Here is a 14,597-nt window from a genome sequence, read left to right on the forward strand (position 1 = left end):
AATATTCTCAAGAGACCCACTGACCCTGGAAGTCACGACTTCCGAAGACCTTGCATGTGTAAATTCACCAGGTTGACAAAAACAAACAACAACATTGTAGGGTCTTTAACACCCTGCAGAATCATTGGGGCGCTCTCCAAATCATCAGCTCTCTCCAAAGTCTGTTCTGGTCACCAGACAAACTGCCTCATCAACATAAGGTTACATTTGTAAAATTCACCGTATTTTTGAGTAGATAACCGATAGTATATTTTCGGTAAAGGGTATGTTTCCGCAATGATAAAGGCCAGTTTGGGAGACACAAGAAAAGTAAAATCATATACAACTTGTACATGCAATCCTAGATCATGGCTTCCACAAAATGTCAAATATTATAGTAGTGTAAAATATGACCAGTTAATATTTAAAGTAAGATCATGCTTAGACATAAAACGAGTAAAATTAAATATTCACTCAAGACTTTACTCTGTGGTCAATGACACAGCAGAATCATTGGCCACAGAGGACCAGCTGGTCTTCAAATCACCCCATCACCCTACCCTGAAGCTATCACTAATGATTGCTGAGGACATTTTCTTAAAGATACGTCTAAACTTCTTTTACTAATAATCTTTTAAAACAAATGAAATTTATTGAAACAAATTTTGTTTATTTGTGACAAAGTTTGTTAACATGTTTCATTGCATGGGCTTCATACATGGTTAAGGGTTATTAATCAAGACCTGCTTGAATCTTTGTAGAAAGAATATTTAACATTATGTACTGGGTTCTGTTTAGTAAAAAAAAATTATGGTTTATGATGGATTTAAGCAAAATCCATTGGGCATCAGATGCTATCTTTATACATCAGTCTTCTGGGAAGAATAAGAAGATACGATTTTATTAAAACTTTAAATATTTAATTTAGATCTAATTTAAACTTTTAAGATTAGGCTTTGAAATAAAATGAGTACGAACAACATTGCCTCTGGAAAGATGTTTGCTAACTTTGTGCTTGTTGTTTAGTTTGATACAGGTTAAAATATTTGCTTTTTATCATTTCATAAAGAAATACTTCTTCATCTCTCTGAAAAAATGTAAGGTATTTTCATATTTATTTATTATTATTCATATATTTATTATTATATTTAGCTAAAACTATAACTAAAAGTGGTTATGATTATGATTATAAAGTATGAAAAAAATATTTTAGTAAGATATTTGTTAATAGTCATTGTGTATTATATTTTATTTTTAATCAATTCATTTAAAATAGAGAAAAGGTCATTTTATAGAACCAATTTGTGTGTGTGTGTGTGTGTGAGTGTGTGTGGTTCAGGTATCCCCTAACGTTGTTGGGACTAAATGTGGCCATAATGGTAGTAATACATCACAAAATTAAACCCATGTGCAAATCAGCTTATAAATTATATAAATTCTTTTATTTATTTATTTATTGAAAATGTAAAAATGCAAAAAGTTTTCTGTGAGGGGCCGTGTTTAGGTGCATTGGGATAGATTACAATACGGAAATCATTATGTCTATGGAAAGTCTTCATAAAACATGGAAACCCAACATGTCCACGTTTGCTGCCCCAATGCTGACTGTCTCACATTTCAGCAGGGTTTTACACCCCTAGATGCGTGAGAAAGAGAGACAGTGAGAGAGATTTTATATTGTGCATTTTCTGATATTGAGGTGGGATACGGGTAGGGTTAGGGACAGGTGTGGTGGTATGGGTAAGTTTAAGGGTAGGGTTAGGTGTGAGGGAAGTGTCAACTGTGTAATTACAAATGTAACTACAGAAATTAATTACAGATGTAATTACAAGCAGGTATTTTTTTAAATGTAAGTACAATGTAAAAACATGTATGTACACAATAAGTGCATTGTATCAAATTATTAATTAAAATGTTAGTACATAGTAGTTAAGGCCACCTAATATAAAGTGGGTCCGTGCATTTCCTTTTGTAAATTAGTCATTCAATGTATTTACATTATAGTGTGTAATATATATATCTTCACCTACATTGTTTGAGTCGATGCCAAACACTACCAGAAAACAACTATTGCTTTTTTTTTAAATCATACAATTTAAAAATGATATTTGTAGAAATAAGCTCTAAAACATTATAAAGTAATGGAACATTCTCTGTTTAGTAAAATTATCCTTTATGCTGGATTTTAAAATCATAGGCCGTCAGATGTTGGATACACCACTATTATAGGAAGATGGAGACTTAATAAATGTATTAAAAACTTTTAAAGATTTTATTTTGTCTCTAAAACATTTTCTCTGGGGAAAATAAGTTAAGGCATTACATAGATTGTGTCCCCCTGATTCCTGCCCTGCCACTGCTGTGATTGTGTCAAATTTCACACCCCCGACCGTGTGCAAGTGACATTCTTGAAGAGACCAGAGAGAGTGATTTTATATTTCTTTAAAGGGTATTTTTCTTTTGTAAAACATCCAATGTATATACATGATTGTAAAACCCCTACTTTTCCCTGCTCCCTGAAAATGAAAGTTATAAATATATAACATAAGCTATAATAAACTGTAATATTTTATCTGGTTAGTTTCAGTACATTTTAGTATGATAATTGTTATTATATATTGTAATATTATATATATTTTGTTTATATTCATTACATTTAAATAGAAATACATTATTTTATAAAACCAATTGCACATTTTACAATTTCTCTCTGTGTGTGTGTGTGTGTGTGTGTGTGTGTGTGTGTGTGTGTGTGTGTGTGTGTGTGTGTGTGTGCGTGTGCGTGTGCGTGTGCGTGTGCGTGTGCGTGTGCGTGTGCGTGTGCGTGTGCGTGTGCGTGTGCGTGTGCGTGCGCGTGTGTGTGTGCCAAGTGCGTGTGTGTGTGTGTTTGTGTGTACATATTGTGATGTACCATAATGACAATTTTCGGTTCCTCTGTGAAAAAATCCCCCTGTCTATGGAATGCACCAACCCCTCACGTGTCCGGCAGATGCCCCCCCGAAATCACCCTTCAAATAGTCGTGGCAAAGTTCAAAACAATCATTCTTCACATTGGTGGCCTAGAGGTCATACCCTCACATCGCTATTTCAAATATGAGACCTCAAAGGTCATATCACTCCCCGGAGGATACACAAGGTCAAAGGTGACAGCGACGTGGGTGGTCAAGGTCAAACGTGGGGGAGGGGAACGATGTGGGTGGTCCAGGGCAAAGGGGCGTGGTAGGTCAAAGGTCGCAATCAATCAAAGTGACACAAGCTATCTTATATAAACTACTCATGGTTGCTTCAGCAAATGTGTTTTTATGTCATCTCAAGTTTGCTTTGTTAATACTATCAATTCCTCAAGAACCAATGACAACTCTGTAACAAAACAAAGTCTCTCTCACTCTCTCGTTCTGCAGAAGCTGCATGTGTTCCTGTTTCAGGACGTGTTGGTGATCACACGAGCCATTACCCAGAATGAGCAGCTGTGGTATCAGCTTTACCGGCAGCCGATCCCTGTGAGAGACCTGGAGTGGGAAGACCTGCAGGACGGAGAAATGCGCGTGGGCGGCTCCATCAGAGGAGCCTTCAGCAACAATGAACGGAGTGAGTCAGAAATTAATAGCATTTAATCAAAAGTGACAAAAATGGCAACGTTTTTAAAATGTGGGGGCAAAAAAAAAAAGAGTGAAAAACTATACATGCTTAAACGCCTTCCGTAAACATGTCAAACTATGTTTATCTTCGTCCAGCCAAGAACTTTTTCCGGGTGGTGTTTCGTAGTGGAGGACAACTGCAGTCGCACTCCTTCCAGGCCAGCGACGCCTTCAACAAACAGCAGTGGCTCAACTGCATTCGACAGGCCAAAGAAGCTGTGAGATCTGCAGAATCTGAGCCCGCCCACGATCCACAGGTGGACCGAGCGAGGCGGTGCGCGCAACCTAGAGACTGTTTGGACTGCAACATGATGGACACCACTGAGGCTAGCCTGGATCTGAGCTCTGAATGTCCACAGACGTAAATGCCATGCTGTGCATAAACTTCACAATTCTGCTTAACCAGCAGTCCTCTTCAGTATTGTTTTATGGAAATGCCACCATTCGCAGGAAGCACTTCTCTGGAATTGACACTACCTTTGTTTCTCAATGTTCCTCAACTTATATGTTATACTTGTGCCTTTCTTTCACTGTGCTGTTGTTTGCTAACTGACAGTTTGTCCACTGAAATCAATGAGGATGAGTCGTCTGCCATTCCACATCCTGTAACACTGGGCAGTTTTACATTAAATCGCACTGCAACTTAAATACACCTACTGTCTTTGCAAGAAAACAGTCACATTGGTTTATAGGGGAAATGTTGTTCAGGTGTTCATTCAGTAATCACTAATAAAAAATGACCAGTCGAATGTTTTCGCAACAACGGGCGATCATAGTATTTGTGCACGGTGCTCTGAAGAAGGAATGCATATTACACATATTCATCTCATATGTCACAGCACTGCTAGATTCAAGCATTTGTACATCAATGTCAGAGCCAGAAACAGCTGTTTTCTTGCTATCCATATGAGTGCAAGTTTGGAAAACAAATTGGAGATAGCTTGGTTCAGGCTTATTTCCTGAACCTGCAATGAACCTGGGATCAACATTGTGGCAGAAATAACGATTTTATACATAAATTCCTCAGCAAGTATTCTGTTGGACTACAATGTTGCATAAACTCAAACTAAATGTCTCTTGTGCCATGTAGGTCAGCTAAATCGTTATCATAGTGTTTTTGTGTGCGCCGAAACCGACAACCTGTGCTGTTAAGAAAACAACCATTGCCAAAATATTTTTGGTGGTTTTAATTGTGTTCAGGTTTACTCAGATGTGTTGTCAGATCTATCCAAAATATCCAAAAAAGTATCTTATTCTGTTTCTTGTACATTCATTTTCCCCCACAAGTATTGTATTGAAATGTAAGATTTATTTATAGTTTGTTTTTCACCTGATTTACTGTTTTTGTTGCTGTTGGATTAAAAGGAATCAATTGGATTGGATTTAAGAGAGAGTTTATGTTCTAGGAATCAGAAAGGATGAGAAAAGAAAGAGCACTGGGCGAAGAGTTTGAAGGTCAGCTGGGGTGTAAATGCTGAATTTAATCAACGGGAGAGATTGACTGATGGACAGTGTGTAACAAAATTAAGAAAATCAATTAAACATATTAGAAAACACGATTTTTATTTTTATTTTTTGCTTTTAGATATTGTCTGTAATTAAATTTTAAAATTAGTTTGTAAGTGTGTTGTGAGAATTGTCATTATTTGAGAATAGTTTATTTGTGATGCTCTGAAGTGCCTTCGGTTCAGGAAATATTTTGATGCAAATGTGTGATGTTTGAGTTGAGCTTTGAATGTTTACTATCTTTACACAAAGGAAAATGAGCAGGGACGGCGGAGTCCCTCTAGTGCAGTTTATCACATGTTCATAATGAGGACCGCAGGGATATAACTGTTAAAAACACCATTTACTTCCCTCTGATATGACAATCAAGATGCAACCTTTCAAAGTATTCACATTCAATTCACATATTTGTATAGCACTTTTCACAATACATATTTCAAAGCAGCTTTACATAAAAAAGTCCATATGTCAGAAATGTACTAACATCATGTATTAATTTTAAGCAGGAAAGAAGTGCATATTTTTTTTCTTCAATTTTCTTACAACCCCCCATTGGACTGCATATGGAATTATTAGACATTCAAATGTTTATGGTTGTTTAAATGTTTTTGAAATAAGTCTCTCCTGCTCTCCAAGGCTGCATTCCTTTAATCAAAATGACAGTAAAAAAAAAACTTGTAAAATATTACCATTTAAAATTATTTTTCTATTTTAATATACATACGGGACGCCTGGCTTTACATGCACATGAATTTTGATGACATCCCATTCTTAATCCGCAGGGTTTAATATGGAGTTGGCCCACCCTTTGCAGCTATGATAGCGTCAACTCTTCTGGGAAGGCTTTCCACAAGGTTTAGGAGTGTGTTTAGGGGAATTTCTGACCATTCTTCTAGGAGCATTTGTGAAGTCAGGCACTGATGTTGGACGAGAAGGCCTGGTTTGCAGTCTCTGCTCTAATTCATCCCAAAGGTGTTCTATCGGGTTGAGGTCAGGACTCTGTGCAGGCCAGTCAAGTTCCTCCATTCTAGAGTCCAGTGGCGGCGTGCTTTACACCACTGCATCCCACACTTTGTATTACATTGTAAGGCGATGCAGCTGCTCGGTCATGGAAACCCATTCCATGAAGTTCTTCGCACTGTTCTTGAGCTGAACTGAAGGCCACACGAAGTTTGGAGGTCTGTAGCTATTAACTGCAGAAAGTTGGCGACTTCTGCGCACTCTGCGCCTCAGCATACGCTGACCCTGCTCTGTGATTTTACGTGGCCTACCACTTCATTGCTGAGTTGCTGTTGTTCCCAATTGCTTCCACTTTGTTATAATACCACTAACAGTTGACCATGGAATATTTAGTAGTGAGGAAATTTCACGAATGGACTTGTTGCACAGGTGGCAACCTATAACGGTACCACGCTTGAATTCACTGAGCTCCTGAGAGTGACCCATTCTTTCACAAATGTTTGTAGAAGCAGTCTGCATGGTGCTTGATTTTATACACATGTGGCCATGGAAGTGATTGGAACACCTGAATTAAATTATTTGGAGGGGTGTCCCAATACTTTTGGCAATATAGTGTATTTTAAATTTTAATTGATTTCTTTGATGGGAAAGATGGATTTCCAGTAGTCTTCAGAGTCACATGATCCTAATTTTGTGTTCTAGAAACATTTCTAATTATTATCACTGTTTAAAACATTGCTTTATATTTTTGTGGGAAAAGGGATTCTTTAATAAATGGAAAGTATAAATTGAATTTTTTTGTAACAATGCAAATGTCTTCACTGTCACTTTTGATCAATTTAAATGCATCCTTGCTAAATAAATGAAGGGCCTATTTTATTTCTCTAAAAGAAAAATAATCCTTACCCCCAACCTTTTGAACAGTGTTACATAATATCACTTGAGTTAATGAAGAACATGCACGTTTTATCATTTTTTTATTATTTTTAAGAGCTTTTCATTTAAAAATTGGCGATTTAAAGGTTTAATGTGTTTTGTTATTTTTAAATAAAAGAATCAAACCTATATGAAGATCAGCCCAGATGAGAGACAGCAGCTCCTCTGAGACTGAACTCGCTCCTTCAGGAAGATGATTACTATTGATGATGCAATAGCAGGTCTGACATATGGCTGAAGCTTTGTGCCATATCCCCTAAAGATCCCACTTATCTCAGAAGTGGCTTTGTCTGGCCTCCCCCTGACAGTAGCACGCCCTTCTTCACATGATGATGGTCATGTGTGCATATGGATAATTACTCACACATAGATGAGGCTGGAGAACAATAACACAACAGATGAAAGACCATAGCAGTTCTCCATCTGCCTCTCTTATTTAAATAATACACTAAACTGTTTAAGAATACGATCCCTGTTTTTTCTGTGCATAAGAGATTTTTCTTATGCACTGATTTTTAATTCCATGTATGTAAGAGTAATATTAGGCAGGGTAATATGCTGTGTTCATATCATGTCCTATTGTAAATAAAGCTCTTTGAATAGCTCTTGCAGTACTTGGATGTCATACACCGATCTTTCTGCACAGTGCCGCTTCAAGTTGAACACACCTTAAATCTACAGTGGTCATGTGGTAGCGCTCAGAAATCAATGGATAGCCTTTTCCGGATGCGTCCTATGAAACTCCTGTGGGTGTGGGGTCGAAAATATCCCTCCTGTTGACCCAGGACTGCTCCTCCGGGCCGTAACCCTCCCAATCCACCAGATATGAAGAGCATTGCCCCGGCGCCTGGAGTCAAGTACCACTCGAACCTGGTACGCCTCCTCGCCATTGACCTGAATGGGCTGAGGAGTCTGCACCTGGGCGCCACTCTCCGACTCTCCTCTCGGACCAACAGCGGGTTTGACCAATGACACATGAAAAGTGGGAGAAATGTGATAGTTAGCAGGCAAATCTAGGCAAAATGAAACTGACGTAATTTGTCTGAGAATTTAGAAAGGACCCACATACCTAGGACTGAGTTTCTTGCATGGAAGTCTGAGGCGAAGATCTCTTGTGGACAACCACACCCACTGGCCTGGGGTGTACTCTGGACCTGGACAACGATGACGGTTGCTGGGTCACGGCAGTGTGGGGAGAGGATGGAACAAGTTGACAGTTGTTCCTGCCGATGTACTGCACGCAGTAGATGGGTGTGATCTCAGTTCCATGTCTCTTTGCTGCGTTGTAGCCATTCGTTGACAGATGGCAAGTCTGAGGGTTCACCAGACCATGGGAACAAGGGTGGTTGGTATCCCAGGACACACTTGAAGGGAGTCAAGCCAGTTGCTAGTTTCTGCAGGGAATTCTGCGCATATACAATGGCGAATAACTCGGATGTGTGTCTAATGTTACCTTTGAGTGCAGGTGAGGACATGTTCGATCTGCATTCGGTGCAGTTGGAGTTGGAGTCGTTGGACAAGCAGATTCGCGACCTACTAGACAGACGAGCCGTGCTGAGAGAGCGACGATCAGCGCTTGAAACATCACGTGCCGATGCTCACAAGTCAGTGGTTAGTAACCTTTTGACTCCGACCTCGTCTACTCCGTGTGTTTCTCTGCACAGGACCCAAGCACCCAGGACGCAATCATCCCTGGCTTCGTTCACTCCGGCACCGACACAGCACCATGGACCCTGGGTGTTTCCACAGCGGAAGACGCGAGCCAGGACCAGAGCTAGGACCTCTCCGCCCCTCCCGGTCTTCGAGATCTCCACCCGGAACCGCTTCTCCCCTCTTCGCGAGATGGAACATGACGCTGTGGTCATCGGTACTTCCATCATCCGGCATGTCCACGCTACCTCAGGTAAAGGTAAGGTGCGCACTCACTGCTTTCCTGGTGCTCGTGTTCTCGATGTCACTGCGCAGGTTCCTGAGATCCTGAACGGTGACGAGCGCATCGGAGCTGTCGTGCTGCACGCGGGAACGAACAACATCAGACTGCGGCAGACGGAGGTTCTGAAGAAGGACTACAGGAGTCTGGTCGAGACGGTGCGCAGAACATCGCCTGAAGCAACGATCATCGTGTCTGGACCCCTTCCCACATACCGACTAGGACATGAAAAGTTCAGAAGATTATTTGCTCTAAATGAATGGTTAATGTCATGGTGTAATGAACAGAAGCTGCTCTTTGTAAATAATTGGAATCTGTTCTGGGAGCGACCTAGGCTCTTCCGTCCTGATGGCCTTCACCCCAGCAGAATCGGAGCGGCTCTTCTGTCGGACAACATCTCGACGGCGTTACACACCATATGACTAGTAAGTCAAAGTCCAAATCACAGTCTTTGCTGTCCTAACTTAATTGACATAAGTACCAATGTAGAACATTATATAGAAACTGTGTCTATTCCTCGTTTAGTGAGGTCAAACATTAAATCTACTGTAGGATCTAGGAAAAATCTAATTATGATTAAACCAGAAAATCTCAATATTAGTGAACAAAAACAATTTCTAAAACTAGGTCTTCTAAACATTAGATCGCTCACACCTAAGGCGGTTATTGTAAATGAAATGGTCACAGATAATAGTTTCGATGTACTTTGCCTTACTGAAACCTGGCTTAAGCCAAATGATTATTTCGGTCTTAATGAGTCTACTCCACCAGGATACTGTTATAAGCATGAGCCCCGTCTGATTGGTCGTGGCGGCGGTGTTGCAACAATCTATAGAGATATTCTTAATGTTACTCAGAAAACACGTCACAGGTTTAATTCGTTTGAAGTACTAGTGCTAAATGTTACGCTCTTAGATGTAAGAAAGAAATCTGTATTATCTCTAGCCTTGGCTACTGTATATAGACCTCCAGGGCCCTATGCTGATTTCCTAAAAGAGTTTGCAGACTTTCTCTCAGATCTATTGGTCAACGTCGATAAAGCATTAATTGTTGGAGATTTTAACATACACGTAGATAACACAAATGATGCGTTAGGGGCTGCGTTTACAGATCTATTAAACTCCTTTGGGGTCAAGCAAAACGTCACTGGTCCCCCACTCATCGTCTTAATCACACACTAGATTTAATTATATCACATGGAACCAACCCAAACGATATAGATATTATACCGCAAAGTGATGATGTCACTGACCATTACATGGTAACTTGCATACTGCGTACTGCTGAAATCTGTCATGTTGCGCCACGTTATCGACCAGGCAGAACAATCCTTCCAACCACTATAGATAGATTCCCAAATAGCTTACCTGATCTGTCTCAGCTGCTCAGTGAACCCAAACAAACAGATGAACTAGAAGAAATGACTAGCAGTATGAGCACCATTTTCTCTAGTAAGAAATTGTTGCACCAATTAGATTAAAAAAGGTTAGAGAGAAAACTAAAGCACCATGGTACAACAGTGCTACACATGTTATCAAGAGAGAAACTCGTAACTTAGAGCGTAAATGGAAACAAACTAATTTAGAGGTCTTTAGAATCGCGTGGAAAGATAGTATGTCACGTTATAAAAAGGCCCTAAAAGCAGCCAGGGCTGAGCATCTCCGCAAACTAATAGAAAATAACCAAAATAATCCAAGGTTTTTATTTAACACCGTGGCTAGACTAACAAATAAACAAGCATCGCCTGAGCAAAATATTCTGTTACAGTTTAGTAGTAATGATTTAATGAATTTCTTCACTGAGAAAATAGAAAGCATCAGAAACAAAATTGTAAATGTACAATCTTTAATGATGTCTTATGATTCAACCTCAATTATCGCCCCTCAAGAACTACTACACCGCTTTACAACTATAGGACAGGAAGAGCTAAATAAACTTATCATTGCATCTAAACCAACAACATGTTTATTATATCCAATACCTACTAAACTACTGAAAGAGTTGTTACCTTTAATGGAAGAGCCTCTTCTCAATATTATTAACTCGTCTTTATCTTTAGGTCATGTTCCAAGAATATTCAAGTTGGCAGTCATAAAACCACTCATTAAGAAGCCACAATTAGATCATAATAACCTAGCAAATTACAGACCCATTTCAAATCTTCCATTTATGTCTAAAATACTAGAAAAAGTTGTGTCCGCCGAATTGTGCTCTTTCTTGCAAGAAAATTATATCTTTGAAAAATTTAAATCAGGATTCAGGCCGCATCATAGCACAGAAACTGCGTTCGTTAAAATCACAAATGATTTACTTCTAGCTTCTGACCAAGGCTGTATCTCAATACTAGTTCTACTCGATCTTAGTGCTGCGTTCGATACTATAGATCATAAAATACTCTTAGATCGACTTCAAAATTACACTGGTGTTCAGGGACAGGCATTAAACTGGTTTAGATCGTACTTATCAGACCGCTACCATTTTGTCTGTCTAAATGGGGAAAAATCAAAGATAACGTCAGTAGACTATGGGGTGCCGCAAGGATCTGTGTTAGGCCCTCTGCTATTCTCAATATATATGCTGCACTTGGTAATATTATAAGAAAACATGGAATTAATTTCCACTGTTATGCTGATGACACTCAATTAGATATTTCATCACAACCAGATGAAAACGCTAAATTATCTAAACTGACAGCGTGTGTTGAAGATATTAAATACTGGATGACATGTAATTTTCTGCTATTAAATTCAGATTAAACGGAGGTATTACTTATTGGTCCAAAAAACTGCCCACAAAACCTCTCACAATACAACTTTAACTTGGAAGGATGTCCTGTCACTTTATCCACTACAGTAAAAGACCTGGGTGTTATATTAGACCGCAACTTGTCTTTCGAAAATCATATTTCATATGTAACAAGAACGGCATTTTTCCACCTTAGAAACATTGCTAAGCTACGTAACATGCTATCTATTTCTGATGCAGAAAAGTTAGTTCATGCATTCATGACCTCGAGACTAGATTACTGTAATGCTTTATTAGCTGGTTGTCCTGCATCATCAATAAACAAGCTACAGTTAGTCCAAAACACAGCTGCTAGAGTTCTTACTAGGTCAAGAAAATATGATCATATAACACCAATTTTATCATCTCAACACTGGTTACCTATTAAGTTCCGTATCAATTACAAAGTATTGCTACTGACCTACAAAGCCCTAAATGGTTTAGCTCCAGTGTATTTAACGGATCTTCTATCGCCCTACAATCCATCGCGCTCTTTAAGATCACTAAACTCGAGGCTTCTGGTGATTCCTAGGATATCTAAGTCCACTAAACCACCTAAACTCTGGAATAGTCTTCCTGATATTGTTCGATGTTCAGACTCGCTGTCCCAGTTTAAAACTAGATTAAAGACGCATCTCTTTAGCCAAGCATTCACATTATAATTACCTTTTATACTACAGTTAAATCGGATCAAAAGCATTAATATTCTGAACAGCAGCTATGCTAATTATTTCCCATCTGCTTTTCTGTTGTTATCTCGGAACACTTGTCCCAAGGTAAATAGTTCGTCAGCTCCAGTTTGTATCCAGCCTCTCATGGAGACTTCTGATGCCCCAACACCTGTGAAGAGACGACTCGACGCCTGTGAAGAGACGACTCAACGCCAGCGTTGTTATGGCCTAAATTAATACATGATTGATTAACTTTTTCTAACATTTTTCTTTAACATTCTCTTTCTAACATTTTTCAATGTACATTTATGAAATGCACTTTCTGTAAAGCTGCTTTGAAACAATGTGTATTGTGAAAAGCGCTATACAAATAAATTTGAATTGAATTGAATCAAGTAGAAACGGATGGTTTCTTTGTGCAAAACTTCTACTTGCATGGTGATTTCATCTGTTAGGTGGGTGATTCTTCCCTTACCAATTGGACGACCATCTAGCGCCTCCACTGCCAGACAAGAATCACATTGTGTTAGGGGAATCTGGTGTTCTTTAATAAACTCGTAAGACATAAAGTTGCCTGCGGCTCCGGAATCCAACAGCGCAAAAGTGGAGGTAGTTCTGTTGTGACAAGTTATTTTCAAAGGAGTTTTAACACAAGAGGAGGAGTGGTTTAACTGTACATGTGAACTCACCACTCTGGAAGGTTGTTCCATCCTCTCCCCACACTGCCGTGACCCAGTCTAACACCCTCCCAGTAAGCAGTGATCAGACGAATGAAATTTTGCCAGAATCTGTTGGATACAAGGCCGGTTGTTGATTTACAAACAGAGAGCATTGTAATAGAAAGCCCTTACATTTCACTGGGTCGCCATTGAATTTATCAGGAAATGCCAGGCGTGGGTTTTTGGTGGAAGGGACCTGTATGGCGGGAGCGGAGGGAGGCATCGTGATTACCGCTGCCGATACTGGCGCGCTCTGTAGCATCTTGACAAGCTCCTCAGTCAGGGAAGTTAACCGGGTAAGTTGATGCTGATGTATAACAAGCTGATGGGCCTGTGCAGACAATTCCGAGGAAATTTGCATGAGAGTTGCTGGATCGTAAGATGGCAAAGTCTTCTGTAATGATGAGTCATTGGAGTGAGGATCCATTTGCAGCTTTATTAAAAACAGAGTCAGGCAGTAAAGGGTCGTGACACAGCGAACACACTGGAGAAGGCAGAGCAGAATCATAAACAGGCACAGGCTTAGATCGAGGCAGGCAGCATACATACACAGTTCAGATACCAGGCAGAAGGTCAGGGTAGGCAGCAGAGAATCACAGTACGATAAAAAGGCGATGGTCGAGGCAAGCAGCAACGGTTCAGAAATCGGGAAACAGTCCAGGTAAAGTACAAATAACAGTCCAATATAAACACTCAGAAATGATCCCCAGGGAATTCAAGACTTCGCAAAGACTGTTGCTGCGTCCCAATTCGCATACTATCCGTACTAAATAGTATTCGAAAAAATAATTAGTATGTCCCAAAATCGTAGTATGTTGAAAAGAGTATTCAAAAAATGAAAAACCACGTTTCTAGCATCTGTAAAATTGCATTCAACCATCTTAAAAATATATCTAAATTACGGCACATGCTCTCAATGCAAAATGCTGAACAGTTAGTTCATGCGTTCATGACCTCAAGGTTAGATTATTGTAATGCTCAACTGGGTGGTTGCCCTGCTCGCTTAATAAATAAACTCCAGCTGGTTCAAAACGCAGCAGCTCGAGTTCTTACTAGAACCAGGAAGTATGACCATATTAGCCCAGTTCTGTCAACACTGCACTGGCTGCCTATTAAACATCGCATACATTTTAAAATCTTGCTTATTACTTACAAAGCACTAAATGGTTTAGCTCCCCAATACTTGAGCGAGCTCTTAACATATTATACTCCATCACGTCTACTGCGGTCTCAAAATTCTGGCCAGTTGATAATACAGAGAATATCCAAATCAACTGCAGGCGGTCAATCCTTTTCCTATTTAGCACCTAAACTCTGGAACAGTCCTCCTAACATTGTACGGGAAGCAGACACACTCTGTCAGTTTAAATCTAGACTAAAAACACATCTATTTACTGTGGCATACACATAAAACACTTTTTCAATGAAATGATTGTTAGGCTGCATTAACTAGGTCAGCCGGAACCGGGAACAC

The 14,597-nt window shown here is 39.6% G+C and overlaps 1 protein-coding gene across 3 annotated transcripts in view; it reads left to right on the forward strand.

Annotated features, from left to right (window-relative positions):
* Positions 1 to 5,237, forward strand: part of arhgef3 (Rho guanine nucleotide exchange factor (GEF) 3) — a 175,024-nt gene extending 169,787 nt beyond the window's left edge. For all 3 annotated transcript variants that reach the window (XM_079808301.1, XM_079808302.1, XM_079808300.1), the window contains 2 exons: positions 3,381 to 3,567; positions 3,714 to 5,237. In XM_079808301.1, coding sequence (XP_079664427.1) covers positions 3,381 to 3,567; positions 3,714 to 3,982 — 456 coding nt within the window. In that variant the 3' untranslated portion in view covers positions 3,983 to 5,237. The remainder of the gene's footprint in view (positions 1 to 3,380; positions 3,568 to 3,713) is intronic.
* Positions 5,238 to 14,597: the final 9,360 nt, after the last annotated feature.

This window comes from Gobio gobio (assembly GCF_949357685.1).
Source record: "Gobio gobio genome assembly, chromosome: 24".
Lineage (NCBI taxonomy): Eukaryota > Metazoa > Chordata > Actinopteri > Cypriniformes > Gobionidae > Gobio > Gobio gobio.